General features: G+C 39.8%; 1 protein-coding gene across 1 annotated transcript in view; it reads left to right on the top strand.

Moving 5' to 3' along the window:
* wdfy3 (WD repeat and FYVE domain containing 3) overlaps positions 1-16,170 on the top strand; it is an 88,900-nt gene that overhangs the window by 29,670 nt on the left and 43,060 nt on the right. The window contains 9 exon segments of the mRNA XM_046841410.1: positions 836-956; positions 959-1,298; positions 1,778-1,861; positions 3,292-3,463; positions 4,674-4,888; positions 6,815-6,927; positions 8,506-8,743; positions 12,750-12,850; positions 15,205-15,423. Of these exon segments, the coding sequence (XP_046697366.1) occupies positions 836-956; positions 959-1,298; positions 1,778-1,861; positions 3,292-3,463; positions 4,674-4,888; positions 6,815-6,927; positions 8,506-8,743; positions 12,750-12,850; positions 15,205-15,423 (1,603 nt within the window).

The raw sequence follows: 16,170 nt of genomic DNA, 5'->3' as shown, positions 1-16,170 counted from the left end.
AAAGTACATTACATGCAACTGTTAACTTGTAATAAAGAGTTAAAAATTCATTTAGGTTTTTAAAGATTGAACGCTAAATGGGGTAACTGAGTTTGACCATTAAGACCAAAAACAGGCCGACGTATCTACTTCGAGTCTTTATTCAGGGAGAGTGACTGAAAGCTCCATTATTATATCGAGGAGACTTTAGAACTATATATTATTATCCCTGACAATTGTTTTTAAATATCTATTAATAGAAAATAGAAGTTACAAATAAAAATCTAATATTATTGCTCATGTGATACTAAATACGTTTTTGTATTCTAAGAGGAAACCATTCTATAAATAATATGTATAGGTAGTCCCTGATTTACGAGATGCGTTTGATGGTCCCATCAGAACGTGAAAAAAGTCTAGACGTGAACTAGCCAACGCAAGAGTCTTTAAAGTATACTGTGATGGTTAATAATTGATCAGATTACAATGCATAATTTAGCAAAACAGCTATTTATAGTACCATAATGTATAAACTCTACTGTACACTATACTATACCACTACAGTATAAAGTACAGAGTGGAGGGTTCAATGTCCTGTTTAATGTCCAGCAACGCAGAAAAAGAGGGACGATCCGAGAGCAAGGCGAGATCTATCAAGGCGAGAGATGCGTACATCCTTGCAGCGTCCCGACTTATCGAACCGCACAGACGCTGCTACGTTTGCCTGCCGCACGAAAATGAAAATGTTTTTACAATTTTGTTGTATCGCTGTCATCAAGATCATAATCGACCTGTTGTGTTCTGCTCTGATTTGTATTGATGCCTAATGGTTCGAATGTTTCATCGTCGAATGCAGGCGTTGCTGGCGGTGCTGCGGGAAAGCCACCGTTCTCGCACCGTGTTCCGGCGCGTCGGCGGCTTCGTCTACGTTACATCGCTGTTAGTGGCCATGGAGCGCTTGCTCGGCACCGGCGCGAGGGCCGAGCCGGAGCCGGGCGGGTGCTGCAGCTGCTGCGCGAGGTCTTCCGCACTCTGACAGCCGCCATGCGATACGAACCGGCCAACGCACACTTCTTCCGAACCGAGGTGCAATACGAGAAGCTGGCCGACGCCGTGCGTCTGCTCGGTTGTTTTTCCGACGCCAAGAAACTCGCTCCGGTGACCACCGTGACCTGCAGCGCCATGGCCTGTAACGCACAGGTCTTTCAGAGACTCCTGGAGGACGAGACGGTGTCTGAGGAGAGCGTGTGCCCACAGCTGGCTCACTGTGCCAAGCTCTTTGTTTACCTCTACAAAATGTCCACCGACTCATTTGACAGGTAAGGACATGGCCATGTCTTGTCGGTTTTAGAAAGCTTTTGAGTTCGCGTATTAAGTTGTGCATTAATTAAAGCTATCACTTTTGTTAACATCAGGCTCGTACTTGTTAGTTTTGCTGCCTTGACTTTTTCCCCAATTTAGTGGGAGGTCCATTTGCTTTTGTGGTGCAGCTGTGCTTTAGCCCTGCAGTTATTTACTGATCCGGTGCATGTGTGTGTGTACCAGACTGTACCAGTTCCTTTAAGTGTAAATAATCTTAAATTATCACCTCAGCTTGAACTAACTGCTCCCATCATATTTATTCTTCTCTTTCTCTTTTTTTTCTCTGGCTGATGTAACCCATGGCATCGCCTGGCTGCACATGTGGGGTGTGTGTGTTGCTGCCGAATGGATGGTTGTGTGCTTGTTGTTGATCTGCGTGTGTGTCTGTTGGTGCTCGCGTGTGTGTGTGCTCACGCGTGCGTGTGTGTGTGTGTAGTCGTGCCGAGCAGGTTCCTCCCTGTCTGACTCACGAGACATCGCTTCCCTCTCCTTGGGGCACGCCAGCACTCACCAGGAAGAGGTACTGCGCTCTGCACTTTACTGCCACCCACAGTCACCTTCTCTCTCTCTTGTTCTCTCTCTTCACCTCTCTCTCACCCTCTTTCTCTCTCTCTCTCTCTCTCTCTCCTACATTCTAACACAAATCTTATCTTTCTGCTCTATTCATAGATCTCTCCAACCTCTCTCGCTTAGAATGAGTGAGTGTGTGTGTGTGTGTGTGTGTGTGTGTGTGTGTGTGTGTGTGTGTGTGTGTGTGTGTGTGTGTGCGTGCGCGCTCGTGTGGTTGCACGTCGGCCTGCCTTCCCGAGCTGTTCTGCAGGCTTCTAGCTTGCATCTGCAAAAAAAATAAATAAATCCTCTCAACTTGTGCTAATAGTTCATATCTCCTGAGGGAGTTGTGAGCAGTAATTAACATTGCACCAAGGCAGATGCTTAATTGACCTAAATCTAGCTCCGGTCCTCTGGCCTCCAAGAGTGTAAATTTACGCACAAATAGAGTGAATCACAACTTCCCACAGCTTCCACATTAGGATAAAAAGCCCTTTCAGTACCAGATATAGTGCAGATGTACAATGAGTAGCTTCATAACATGGTATAATTAATAATTTTGCATCCTTCTAGCATATACAGCGTTCGTTCCTCATTATAACATTATGGTTGTCAATTACAAGCTTCGAAAAGACCTGAACAGGTTCCAATGATCTCTTAGTAAGTGGTGTTTTAAAATTTACATGCAATATACATTTAATCCCTACATACAAAGGAACAGATTTAACAGCGAGGAGGAAATAAGTATTCGGAGTCATTTGTACTTTTTTCTTTTGTTCAGGGAAATTAATCAATTCAAATGTACACAGTTTTGGATCTGAGGAAAGAAAAGTATCATCCACCAATAAACAAGAAATTGCGAGGTTTTGTAGTTCAGTAGTGACACATTCCTCGATTTCCCAAAGCCTTAAGGGTCCCTCTGACATACTCACAATGTCATAATCCTTCATAAATTTCCTGAGGGATGTAAATCAGGAGATTGTGTAGCTATGTTAGGCCTTTTCAGTTATTTCTGTGCAAAGATTATTTCAGATTGTACTAGATTGTTGTGTATGTGTAGGAAATGGGGGTGATGAGTTTGTTGTGAAATCCTGCCATGCCATTCCAGAGATGTGTAGCTGTAGTTCTGTTGTGGCTTTTTTTCCAATCAATCAAATGTTTAATGAGCGCTCGATGAGAGCTTTATTTTCACCATGTTTACCAGTGGCATTCGTTATACATATATACTGGGAAGTATCTTAAATAAGAACAAAATTGTGTGGATGTTTTATTTATTTATTTTATTTTTTATTTTTTTACTTTGAGACATACTAGTAAATAAGAGAAACCTTGTATAACGGTTATTGTTACATAAGACTCGCACTCACATCGTGCCATGACCTTCTCCCTCCTTCTGTACAGACACGGCTACCACAGTTCCTCCAACTCAGCTCCAACCAAAAACCTCACCGACTTAAAGCTGCAGCTTGGGAACCCCTCTCAGCATGCCTCCGATCCTGTGGTCATTCATGCAGGGGCTGTTCTGGCCATGTTGGATCTGCTGGCCTCCATCAGCTCAGTCACCCAGCCTGAGGTACACCTCTATGCTCTGACTTTTGCATGTCTGGGTCATAAATAACAAATATACTCTTGTGCAATAGGGGCTTTTGTAGAATGTGATATCTGATATTATATAATGATATTATTACACTGAAGCTACCTATCAGGCAGAAAATCCTAATGTCCCAGCTAATTTCAACATTCTGGGAATCGTACATTTTTTGTGGGAAAATATTTCTTAGTTTTTCTTAAAAGGAATGTTCTCTTTACGTAAATATTACAGTTTGTTGCCACACATTTCTGGTACTGATCTAATGGTTTAATCACAGAATTCACAAACCGTAATGGCAAAGGGTGCCAAAAGTTTTGTTGCATACAATATAAAAGAAATTAGATTATGCACTGATTATGGTAAGTTATTAGAAGAACATAGAGTAATAATACTTTTGTATTTGTTGCCAGCTCTAACTAATGTATAGGACTGATTCCATGTTTCATGTAAGTTTCTCAAAGTATACATTATTTTTTTTGCTCGAGATCATATCACTTTGTTCACCCCAACCGAGTTTGAAAACTTTTGAATTAGCGATATAGAAAAACATCACAGTTTTTACTCGTCAACGAACGCATAACATTCTTCTAAAAACAATTGTCCCTCTGTAGGCGACTCTGGCTTTTCATGTCCTTATGAGCGTGCTTTGACAGTCCTATTGTGAGACTGAACTGATGAGCTGACAAACGTTTGACATAATCTCCGAGGGTTCTCTCTGCTCTCTCAAGCATTCTTTGCTTGAGTTCCTGTCAGCCTCATCAAAACATTCCCATTTCCTTGCAAGAAAATTTCTCGGCAGCTCGCCATGATGCCAAGAATCGCGTAGAGCACATTTTAAGCTGTTTGTACCTCTGCCTCTGACTGAAAGATTGAAACTTTATTGACTGCTAAAAGATGCAAAGGTGCAGGTTTTGTTTTGAGCTACATGCTGGAACTTTTGCATAAGTCCAGATATGAGAGGGACAGTGTGAAAAGCATCAGCACTGTCATTGTCTTGTTTAGAGCAAAAATGTAGCAGATAAGTCCTGCTTTTAGTATTCGAACTTTGCCCTTTATTTAGTTCGGTCGCTCGGGTAACTGGGACCGCCTTCTTTATGTGAACCACAAAGAAATAGTTTTTAGACATCTTCAGGATTAATATGACCTTTGATTGCCTAAAGATCTTCATTGCATCTTCTGTCTCATTTCCCAGAATGCTTTGGAGTTGCAGTTGGCGGTGGCGAATGTGCTGCAGTTGTTGGTACACACTGAGAGGAATCAGCAGGTGCTGTGTGAGTCAGGTCTGCCATCACGCCTGCTTCAGCGTTGCAGCTGCGCAATGAGTGATGAGGAGCACCCGCTTCACCCGCCGCTGCAGAGGACCTTCGAGAGGCTCGCCTCGCAGAACCTGCAGCCCATGGCTCTCCGGTCAGTCGAAACCTGTACAGTCTGAATCATTCACCAATTATATAGCACTAGATTATTAGCTAATGACTAGGATGTCTTTATTCAATTATAGATAACAGCCTTGTCAGGTTGCCAATCCTGCGTATATCAGAAACAGCTGTGACTTGCACATGTACATATTGTATTATTATAATAATGTGCTGAAAAGATATATGGATATTGCATATTCTCTAATTTTATATTACATATTATCAATCTACTTTACCAATGTTTATCTTTATCTACCTTTTAATATTAATGTTCCCTATTCATATTCATCACTATTATACTATACAATTTTTATATATATATATATATATATATATAGATAGATAGATAGATAGATAGATAGATAGATAGATAGATAGATAGATAGATAGATAGATAGATAGGCTATGTAATGCTACTGATCACATGATTAATTTTACTTAGCCAGTAGTAAATAACGTCTAGGAAACGGATGACTAAACAGATGACTACAATGTTTGAGCTCAATGATATCAAAATTGTTTCCTATATACGGCTCTGTAGTACACACGCGTACACACTCATGCAGTCTGGAGCGGATGAGTGAGATTATTAAAAGTCAGCCCTGCTCTTTATCTCCTGCTCGAGCTTTGATTCAGTGTGTAAATAAAATCTTCCCAGCGCGTGCCAGATTATCCATGCAGATCCCTGACGCTCGGAAGCTCGCAGCACTCCGCAGGGTTAAAACTAAAATGAACAAATTTGTCAGGGTTGAGTATCATTAAAGTTCTCTGTGGGTCGTCGTGAAGAAATATGCGGTCAGATTAGCGTTCTTAATTTTCCACATGGCTGCCTAGCCTTGATGAAGGACGCAGAAGCTCTTGACTAAGACAGTCATCTTGTGGTTACTGTGGAGGGTTAAACGCAAGAATGAAAATGATTTGGGCTGTAATTAATATAAACTGTTGGCTACAGAGGATTAGGGCTACAATGAACAGTTTTACATTACAAGTCTTTATCAGTGAACAGTTGATAACCTCAGCGATAATCATTGGAGAAAATTTTGGTACCCCTGACTTTACCAGCTATATTTAGTTCTTCCCCAAACGATTAGCACTCATTTGTAGGCACACAATTGCATAGATCTTTTTTTTTCCTTTACCTGAAATCTGTTCCTGCACTCCAATGCCCCTGCTTTACATGGGTGAGAGTGGAAGATTAAGTAGCCTGCTATAGAGCTCTAAGATCAACCCTTTTGAACATCTTTGGGATGAATTGTAGCGCCCGACTGCAACCCAAACCACCTCACCTCACCTACATCATTACCTTTATCTTTTTAACGCCCTTGTGGCTGAATGAACCCAAATCTCCACAATTACACTCCAAAATCTAGTGGAACATCTTCCCAGAACAGTGGAGGTTATTATAAAGGAAGATGTGGGCTAAATGTGGATTGGGGTGTTCAGAAAACACAAACAAATCTTTGTCCATGTAGTGTATATAATTTATACCTTTTTTTAATGCAGTTTTTACTTGCCATAGTCACCACTGGTTTGTTCAATGTGGTGAAAATGAATTAGGATTAATTTATGATGCTAAAATGTATATACACATTACATTTTATTTAATGCTGCCTCCGGACAATGTCCACTGTTAAATGTGCTGAACAAATCAAATTCATTCATTCAGCTGTGATGGTACTTAAGTTCAAACTGATCTCTCGCGTAGTTGAGAGAATGTTAAATTAGGTGAGTTATTAACATTTACAGAAGCCTTGTGTGATATCAAACTTTACTCAGGAGGAACCCGGAATCAGAAAATCCAGTCAGAAACCGTCTAATGCACAACATTTGATATAGACTTTGATATAACTGCAATTTTGTTCATGTGTTTAATTTGTTTGTTTGTTTGTTGTTTGTTTGTTTGTTTTTAATTCCACAGGGAGTTTTTGCGTTTAGGAAATCCTTTAAATTGCGGCGCCTGGGACAAAAAGCTTCTAAAGCAGTATCGGGTTCACAAGCCGAGTTCCCTGAGTTATGAAGCTGAAGCAAGAAGTAAGTAAAACAGATGATCCCTGCATTCTTTTTTTGCTTTCCAATCTGCTTTTTTGTTTGACCTGCGATCATTTTCGGCGACCCCGTGTAATCTGCTCAGCTCTAGCTTTTTTTAATGTGCTTGTATACTTCCTCTTGCTGCAACACAACGCAGTTAAATGGCAAAACATTTTCCTGCACATCAAACGAAGCACTTTCCCCTATTTTTAGTGTTTCTGCTGGTAGGATTAGCTATAATTCAATCGACCATAATAGAATGGTGCAATTTAATTAAGCTGTTTGAAAATTTCTGGCCTAAATCAGGTAATCTCTTTCAATAAATGACGTTAAGTGCCATTAGAAACATGAAACATGAAAAAAGTTCTGTTCTGAGTATGGACTGCCTTCTGCACATAGATATAGTTTTGAGCTTTGCATTGCTAAATGATTGGTTTAACCTCAGTTTCTAAATGAGTCTTGAAGATTGGTTATTTACACCAAACTTTATATGAGCGGTTAATCACGGCATCTGATATTGGCTGGTATAGAAAAGGCAGCAAGTGAACATTTTATCCTCAATGTTGACGTGTTCGAAGCAGGAAAAACGTTCGAGCGAGTTTGACGAGGGCCAAATAGTGACGTCTAGACGTCTGGGTCAGAACATCTCCCAAACCGCAGCTCTTGTGGGATGTTCCCCATCTGCAGTGGTCAGTATCTATCTAAAGTGCTCCAAGGACATGTAAGCAGATCACATTTGCACATACGAAGTGGTGAACACCTTAAAAGACTATGGGAAGGGAAGCTTCAGTTGACCATCACAGAGAAGGAATGGGAAGGTGGAAGTGGGAGATTACACCCATTTATTATGGAACTGTCCTGTAATCAGAGCTTTTTGGTCGAAGGTTGTTGTTTGTATGAGCCGTATGTTTGGACTTGAGCTACAGATGGACCCTTTGTCTTTGAAAAAATATATTGTTAGCGTGGCTCAGTCAGAAACCCTCATGTTTGAGAGGATGGCATAAGATTATTATGGAAATGATTCCCTTAGAATTCTTAACTTGTGTTACTCATATGTCTACTGAAGCTTTTCTTCAAGTTTGGTCTCCATACCTGGGTTTTATTGGTCTTTTTAAGCAATATTTTAAGGTCTGGTATTTAATAATGCATGTGTGTTTTTTCTCCCTAATTTTTTCATTAGCATTTTTTCATTAGCATGGTTCCCTGTTGGTCTAGTGGTTAGGATGCGGCGCTCTCAGCGCTGCGGCCCGGGTTCAATCCCGAGTCAGGGAACCAACCCCAGCCACTCTTAGTGCCGGTCCCAAGCCCGGATAAATGGAGAGGGTTGCGTTAGGAATAGCATCCATGGAGAGCGCAGGCTGGTCCGGGTGGTCCGATTCAACAGACGAGCTCCTCTAGCTCAAATTGCTAAAGAAAGTTGATGCTGGTTCTGATAGAAAGGTGTCAGAATACACAGTACACATCAGTTTGCCCAGGGTGTCCTAATGTTATGCCTGATTGGTGTATAATGGAAGCAGTAGTGAGGTGATCATAGAAATTGACCATCACAGTTTGACATTTTTTCTTCCTCTGTTCTTTTAGACAGCATGACAGCATCTATGGAGGGCTTGGGGATGGACAGTGTGTTTGCGGTGAGCGAGGAGAGCGGTTCGTACCGCATCAGCCGGAGCTTGGTGCGTTCGGCTGAAGCTAGCGCCGTGCCCCTGACACGCGTCAAATGTCTAGTGTCCATGACAACGCCGCACGACATCATCCGCCTGCACGGGTCGGCCCTTACTCCGGCCTTCGTCGAGTTCGACACTGCGCTTGAGGGTTTTGGGTGAGTCACGGCTTTAAAGTGTTTCAAAGTTTGCCTTTTAATGGCGTCTTAGTTGTGGAATACAGCAATAGACATAAATACCTGAAGTATGTAACAGAAGATTCAGACGGTCTATGCTTGTTAGATAGTTAGACACCTCTGCTTTATTAAAATAAAAGTATATTTTTCCCAAAAATATCATTAATAATTAATATCCAAATGTCTTGTTGGGTAAATACACTATATGGACAACCCAACCATAAGATGTCCTTTTTGAAGATCCCATGCCACATTTCGTCCAAATGTATTGTTATAATAACCTCTAGTGTTCCAGGAAGATGTTCCTCTAGATTATGGAGTGTACTTATGGAGATTTGTGTTCATTCAATCATAAGGGTGTTAGTAAACTCAGGTGCTGATGTAGGGAGAGGGGGTCTTTATAGTGTATTTCTCCTCTCATTTTTTATTTTTGTTCCCTTTTAAGCATCCAAATGACCAAAAAAACAAAAAGGTGAAAGCGTCTGTAAATCTTAACATGTTCATTTTACAAGTGCAGCATTTCAAGTTCCCACCTTCTGTTGCTTGCGATAGATCCATGGTTATGTGCACCTTGTCCAAATAGCTCATTTTGTTTCGACTTAATTTCCTGAGTGCACAGTAAGCCAGCAGCACTTCTCATTAGTATTCTGCACTGAGAGTAATTCTGTGTCGGAATGTATACTTTAATAACTATATCAATCAGAATAATACTAATACGTTAAGATTGTCATATTTTCAAAATAAATTGTGCTTCGAATAGGAAGCTCACTGCTCGGCTTCGCCTGATACAATGATCTCATCGTCTCCGCATAAAATCACGCTGATGTTTAATAGTATTTTATTTTCCTTTTAAGTTCGCCTTTGTACATTTTGCATCACCGCCCTACAGTTTTAATTAGAATTAACACTCAATAATTCACCAAGAGAAGCAAAATCACTCTCAAATAAAAGAGCAATGTGCACGAAGCATATGCTTTCAAGTAAATTTACGTAAATCCTTTTTTATTTATTTTTTTTTTTTTTTGCAAATTGGGAATTTTTGTGAGGTTCTTTCACGTAAAATAAAGTCCATTAATGTGTGTTCGAATTATATACCTTACATTAGATACGTTAAACATTACATTAGATACGTCACATTAAATACATTTACCGTATTTTCCAGACTATAAGCCGCTACTTTTTCCCCACGCTTTGAACCCCGCGGCTTAAACAATGAATCGGCTAATTTATGTAATTTTTTCTGGGTTTTTCCCGGTTTCACAAACTTCATGCCAAAAAACTGAGCCCCATAACATTAGACCAATGAAATTGCTGAACGGGTTCAGGTGAACCAATTAAATTCTTTATATTAAATCAGATGCGCTCCCACTGAATCGGGCCGCACCACATCATAAATATGGATGATGTTCCTCTGACGTTTGACCTGCTGCTCACTCGGACTGTCTACAGGAAATGCGAGTCCTTCGTGAAAAAAACCGAGCATGAAAAAACGCACTTCACCTGTGTTCTGAGCTGCACGGCATCGGGAGAAAAGCTTCACCGATGGTGATTTTTAAACGCACGACGATGCCAAAAGAAAAACTCTCGATAGAAATTGTTGTGAAAGGAAGGAGGAAGACAGTGAACAATGACTTTCTTGGTGGGCTACTGTTTAGATACAAGCCGTGTAACAGACACTGTCTTTCGTTAAAGCCTGTGTAAAGTTTATTAGTTTCAATGTAGACACCTGCAGCTTATAGACAGGTGCAGCGTATTTATGTTCAAAATATAAATCTTTGTAAAATTCAGTGGGTGCGTCTTATATTTGGGTGCGCTTAATAGTCCGGAAATTACGGTAGATTAGATTCCAACCAACCGTACAGTTAAGTACAGAGCCAATGAAGTGCAGGTAGCATCTAAACAGAAGTGCAAATAGTGCAATACGTGTATATTCCAGCTCAGTGTAAATGACAGGGTCTGCAATTATACAGTCGGAGGTGGTCTAGGGAGCGTCAGGTGACTATACAGAGATTATGTATTTATTTGACGGTATTGTGCAAAGAAGCAAGTTAGAGAATGAGTTAGAAGGCATGTAACATGGTAGTGCAAATGACAAGGACAAACAGAGTGCAAACAGCATTAATAATGTATAGTACACGTTTTATTTCCTTTATTTATTTATTTATTTAATCGAGATTGGTGGAGATGTTCAGTGTCTGAAATCAGTCATGTACGAGTCGAAAGCTGATGGGAAGAAACTGTTCCTGAGTGAAGAGTTTCGGTTTTTAGATACAAGAACGCAAAAACAAAAAAATGCCTACATTTGTTTATATGTTTATCATGTTTATTGGTTTATTTGACTTGTTTCTTATTACTGATTTATTGCTTGTGTTTATTTACATATACAACATTTAGTTTTCTCTATTGACCTTTAGTGACATGAGGAATGTCATGGGCCTTCTGTTGTACAGTATTGTAACGTGCACAGCACATACTGTACTTGGAATCAGCATGTTGCAGGTATTAGAGGTAAAAATAGAGCGGTGTAAAAGGGGAATTCTGGGAAATATGGCATTGTCATTTAACATTTTTATCTATATATGTTTTAGAATGCTGTCTGTTTTTAGTTAACGGTGCTGACTAGCAGTATATTTTGACCACACTGTCCCACATTAGCACAACCAAACACACACACACACACACACACACACACACACATCTCCATCTGCCTCGATGAAATATTCATTTTAACTCGTTTCTCATCAGGACCAGCAGAGCAGCTTAATGGAGCAGACACATCTGCACTTGAGCTTTTGTGGGCTCTTTGGGAAAGGGAAAGGCATTAGCATATTTTTAACAAACACACACACACACACACACACACACACACACACACACACACACACACTGTGTGTGTATGTCTAGTTATTGTAGTCACCAGTAATGGGATTGAGGCTGCGTCTGTGAGTCCAATCTGATAATAAGTGTGTATTTGTATTTTAAATTTCCCAGTCATAGCTTTAGTTTAATGTGCTTCTTCTAATGCATTGCACTTTCTCTAGTCACAGAATAAGCAGAAGTGCTGTGCACATTTTTACACCGAATATCTGATTACTGTCAGAGCTGATTAGACTTCACTAGGACATGAAGCTGTCTAATAACTTGACCAGAGTTCACTGTGTGAAGGTTATAAATGTTGTCATTTTTATTTTTTTTTATTTTTATTTTTTATTTTATATAAGCGATTAGACAACACCTCCCACCCCCACCCCTCCAAAATGCTCCGAGTTGTTATCAGAAATATTAAAAGCATGATTTTATTTTATTTTATTTTATTTATTTTATTTTATTTATTTTATTTTTTTTTTTTTTACAAAAAATGAATACGGTCACAATTCCAAGAAAGGATATACAGTATGAGTTGTAAAATGCTCATTTGCAAATAAATAATTTCTTGTTTTTAATAAAAATTGATCATTGATTTTTATTTACAATTTTACAATGCATTTATTTTTCCACTCTGTGGTTTCATTAAGAGTATTAACAGGACTTTTTGCACTGCATTCTCTGTGTGTAGGGTTTCGAGAGTGTTAGTGAAATTTGGGTAAAAGGATGATCACGTTATACCGCTTATTCTGCTGCACCATATCCCGCTTCTGCAATTATTAAATCGGCTAATGATGCGGCAGCGGCGCAGGTTAAAAAGTCATACAGATACAGGACAAGTGGACAATTTAAAAGTAAAAATGTTTTGAGAGATTCAGAGCAAAATGCCCAGACTGTTTGAGCTGACAGGAAGGCTATTGTAAGTCTATTAGCCGCTCTGTTCAACCGTGGTGAGCAGAAAAGCATTGCATTCCGACCTTTCACTCCTGTCAACAAAAAAGAAGAATTTAAAGCTACTGTGGGTGCAGGTTTACTTAACCCTGACAGGTGAAGGTTAGTTTTACCCTCTATAGCTTCAGAAGGACACCAGTGTGTAAATCTCTGTTTGCTTTATTTTCTCCAGGTGTTTGTTTTTGCCAAGCCTGGCTCCTCACAACGCACCATCCAACAACACTAACACATCTGGAGTGAATGACGGAGCTGTCGTCAGTGGCATGGGGAACGGTCAGTACCCTCACACGCACTCATCAGCAAACACTGTCTCAGCAGACATTAACCACTCCATCTCTTTCCATATCCAACTAAGAGATGCAGCTGCTGAAAAAGAGTCAAGCCTTAGACAAGAAAGAGCAGAATGTCCTGATGTTTCAGAGGAAGCAGAACTGAAGAGAATTGGTGCAGAGAAAATACTTAAAGGCACTTGAGACTTTAGGAGAGAATGACATACATTTGTGTGTGTGTCTTTGTGTGTGTCTTTGTGTGTGTGTTTGTGTGTGTGTGCACACGCCTCAAGCCTCCTCTGGCACAACACTGATGAGTGGCAGCATAATGTAGTTTAAATGCGATGATGCAGGATCGAGTGTAGAGCTTTTTAGATCCCTCGTTCTGTCTTTCAGCACCCCCAGATTGATAGATGTCTGACTTCTCTCCCTGTTTTCTGTCTATCTCTGTCTCTCTTCTTATCCTTCCTCCCTCGGGAAAGTAAATGGATGTTTTCAGTATTTATAGACAGACTCCTGCAGCATGACCCAGTTTTCTGTCGATGACGTCATCAGTGCTGCCGGCTACAGGATTTTCATTCACATTCCTACAGGCAGCCTGAAGCCTCAGATCTCATGCTCATGCATTTCTTTTTTTTTTGTTGTTGCCCTGTTAAGTATCTGGGTTTCTGATAGTTGGAGTGGAATGGAGTTCGAAGTTGTGGTTCGTTAATATGAATATTCAAATGTAGGCTTGTTGGTGCAGCATTCCTCTCGCCATGTAACCTGAATTGAACTTGCATTTAATGTAGATAGCGTGTTTTCCAAATATAAACACGAGCTTGGGAAGTGGGGGAGTTGGTTGCGTAGTTGATAAATCATGTTACTTTTGATCTGAAGGTTGTGAGTTCAAATCCCAGCTGCACCAAACTGCCACTCCAAGGCCCTTAACCCCATAGCTGCTTCGTTGTATAAATGGAATAAATGTAAGTCGCTCTGGATAAAGGTGTCTTCCACATGCCGTAAATGTAAATAAAAGTGTAATGTGATGTATCTTCAAAATAAATAGCATTAAATTGCCTATTTTAATGCATTTTATCTCTTAAAAACAATATAAAAGACTTAGTGTGTTTAAACTTTTGACAGCAATTGTAGATACACACACACACACACTTGAACTTATTGGGAAAGGGAAGACATTAGAAATGTATAAAGGTAAATTTGTAAAAGTGAGTGCACCCCTCACATTTCAACAGCATATGTTCTCAAGGGACAATACTATAGAAAGGAAACTTGGATATTTTTAAGATCTTCAGCTTCCTCAACAAGGCAGTTGTCATATTGGCGATGTGTTTGGAGTTGTTATTATGTTGGAAAACTACAATTCGGCCCAGTTTCTTATATGAGGGCATCATGATCTGCTTCAGAATATCACATGTTGGAATCCATGTTTCCCTTAATGAAGCTCCCTAGTACCAGCAGCACTCATGCAGCCCCAGATCATGATGCTACCACCACCATGCTTGACTGTGGGGAAGACACTATTTTCTTGGATCTACTCACCAGGGCGTCACCACACATGCTGGACACCATCTGAGCCAAGCGAGATTTTTAGTCTCATTAGACCAAAGGACTTTGTAAGTCCAGTAATTAATGCTTTTGGACAGGTTTGTCTTCAGCGAATTGTTTGCGGGCTTTTTTGTGATCCAGCTTCAGATAAGGTTTCCTTCTGGGATGACGGCCTGCAAACCGACTTGTTGCAGTGCGCACAGACAATCAGACCTTTCCCGCTTCTGCAACCTCTAAAGCAACGCTGGCAGCACTCATGCGTCTTTTTTTTACTTTATTGATGGACCCTTGCGCAGCCTGTTCAGAGTGGAACCCGTCTTGGTAAACCTCTGTATGACCCTGGCCACTGTACTGTAACTCGGTTTCAGTGTGTCTTCTTGTAGCATCTTTGAGGAGCAACAATTCTAATTTTCTAATTCTCAGAGTTTTTACCATGAGATGCCATGTTGAACATCCAGTGGTCAGTATAAGAGAATTGTACTCAAAGCACCAAATTTTAACTGCTCTAATACAAGATACACAAATTTGTATGGTCCTGTCAAGCAGACAAAAACATGAACATGATGAATAGAACATGTGGCTTTGCATGTTTACATAACAATAGCTGTATGTTGAGTTCTTTTCAGAGAACAGTAAATCTGTACTGCTATACAATCTGCACATTGTCTACACTAAAATATATCTAAGTTTCATTTCTATTGTATTGTCCCTTTAGTACTACAGTGGTTGCTGAAATGTGAGGGCTGTACTCACTTACAGGTCACTTCAACTGGATGTTAAAATTTTGAATCTATTCTTCAATGTGCACAGGTGAGCGCTTATTTCCTCCTCCATCGGGCCTCAGTTTCTCCACCTGGTTCTGTGTGGAGCATTTCAGCACGGCTCCACACACCCACCCTGTGCGTTTACTTACCGTTGTGAGAAGAGCCACCGCATCCGAGCAGCACTACGTTTGTCTGGCCATCGTTCTCTCGGCCAAAGACCGCTCGCTCATCGTCTCCACCAAAGAGGAGCTGCTACAGAGCTACGGCAAGTCACTTTTCTGTTCACTGCAGTCGTGACCAGCACCATGTTATTGCTCTATTATTGTTTATTCAGGTGTAATTATTTAGTAGAAAGTATCAAAGATAGGACTTAATTAAACGAATCCTTCAAAGTTTGTTATGATAATGTACATCATTCAGAAACTACTATGAATTATTCATTTGCTAGCGCCAAAATTATTTTAAACAAGCGAGAATGAGGAATGTAGGTCTGGACCTCTGAGAGTTAAAGGAGGTTCTGTGTATGACTGATATGGTGTATATGGGTCAAAAATATATTAATTTATAATATATATAAATATAAAAACAGTTAGTTATTTTTTTATAATTATTATAAATAAAAGTGAAACTTTTAAAATTGTACTCTGACTTTACTTCACTTTTTTTTTTGGTATTACAATGCAGATTTTTATTCTGAATAAAAAGCTTGCATTAAAAAAGAAACAAAGACATTTTTCTAGGTTGTTAATAATAAGAATAATTATTATTAAAATAGTAAACTTTGAATGCAAATTAGACATCAGGCTCATCCTATTTTTGACCCCATTGTATAAGTATTGATGTATAAGTTTTGGATATTTTTTTTATAAACAGTGTTTTCTATACAAGATGATTGTGTAGAGTCTGAGAGTTCGGTTTAAGGCAGTGAGCGTGTGAGATTAATCATGTTCTTCTACTGTAAATGTCTTGTAATTGTAGTCTGCAGTACATTTCATTAGCATCATTAGTGCAC

Source organism: Silurus meridionalis, chromosome 27 (assembly GCF_014805685.1).
Source record: "Silurus meridionalis isolate SWU-2019-XX chromosome 27, ASM1480568v1, whole genome shotgun sequence".
Lineage (NCBI taxonomy): Eukaryota > Metazoa > Chordata > Actinopteri > Siluriformes > Siluridae > Silurus > Silurus meridionalis.
This window is presented reverse-complemented; position numbering and strand designations above follow the sequence as displayed.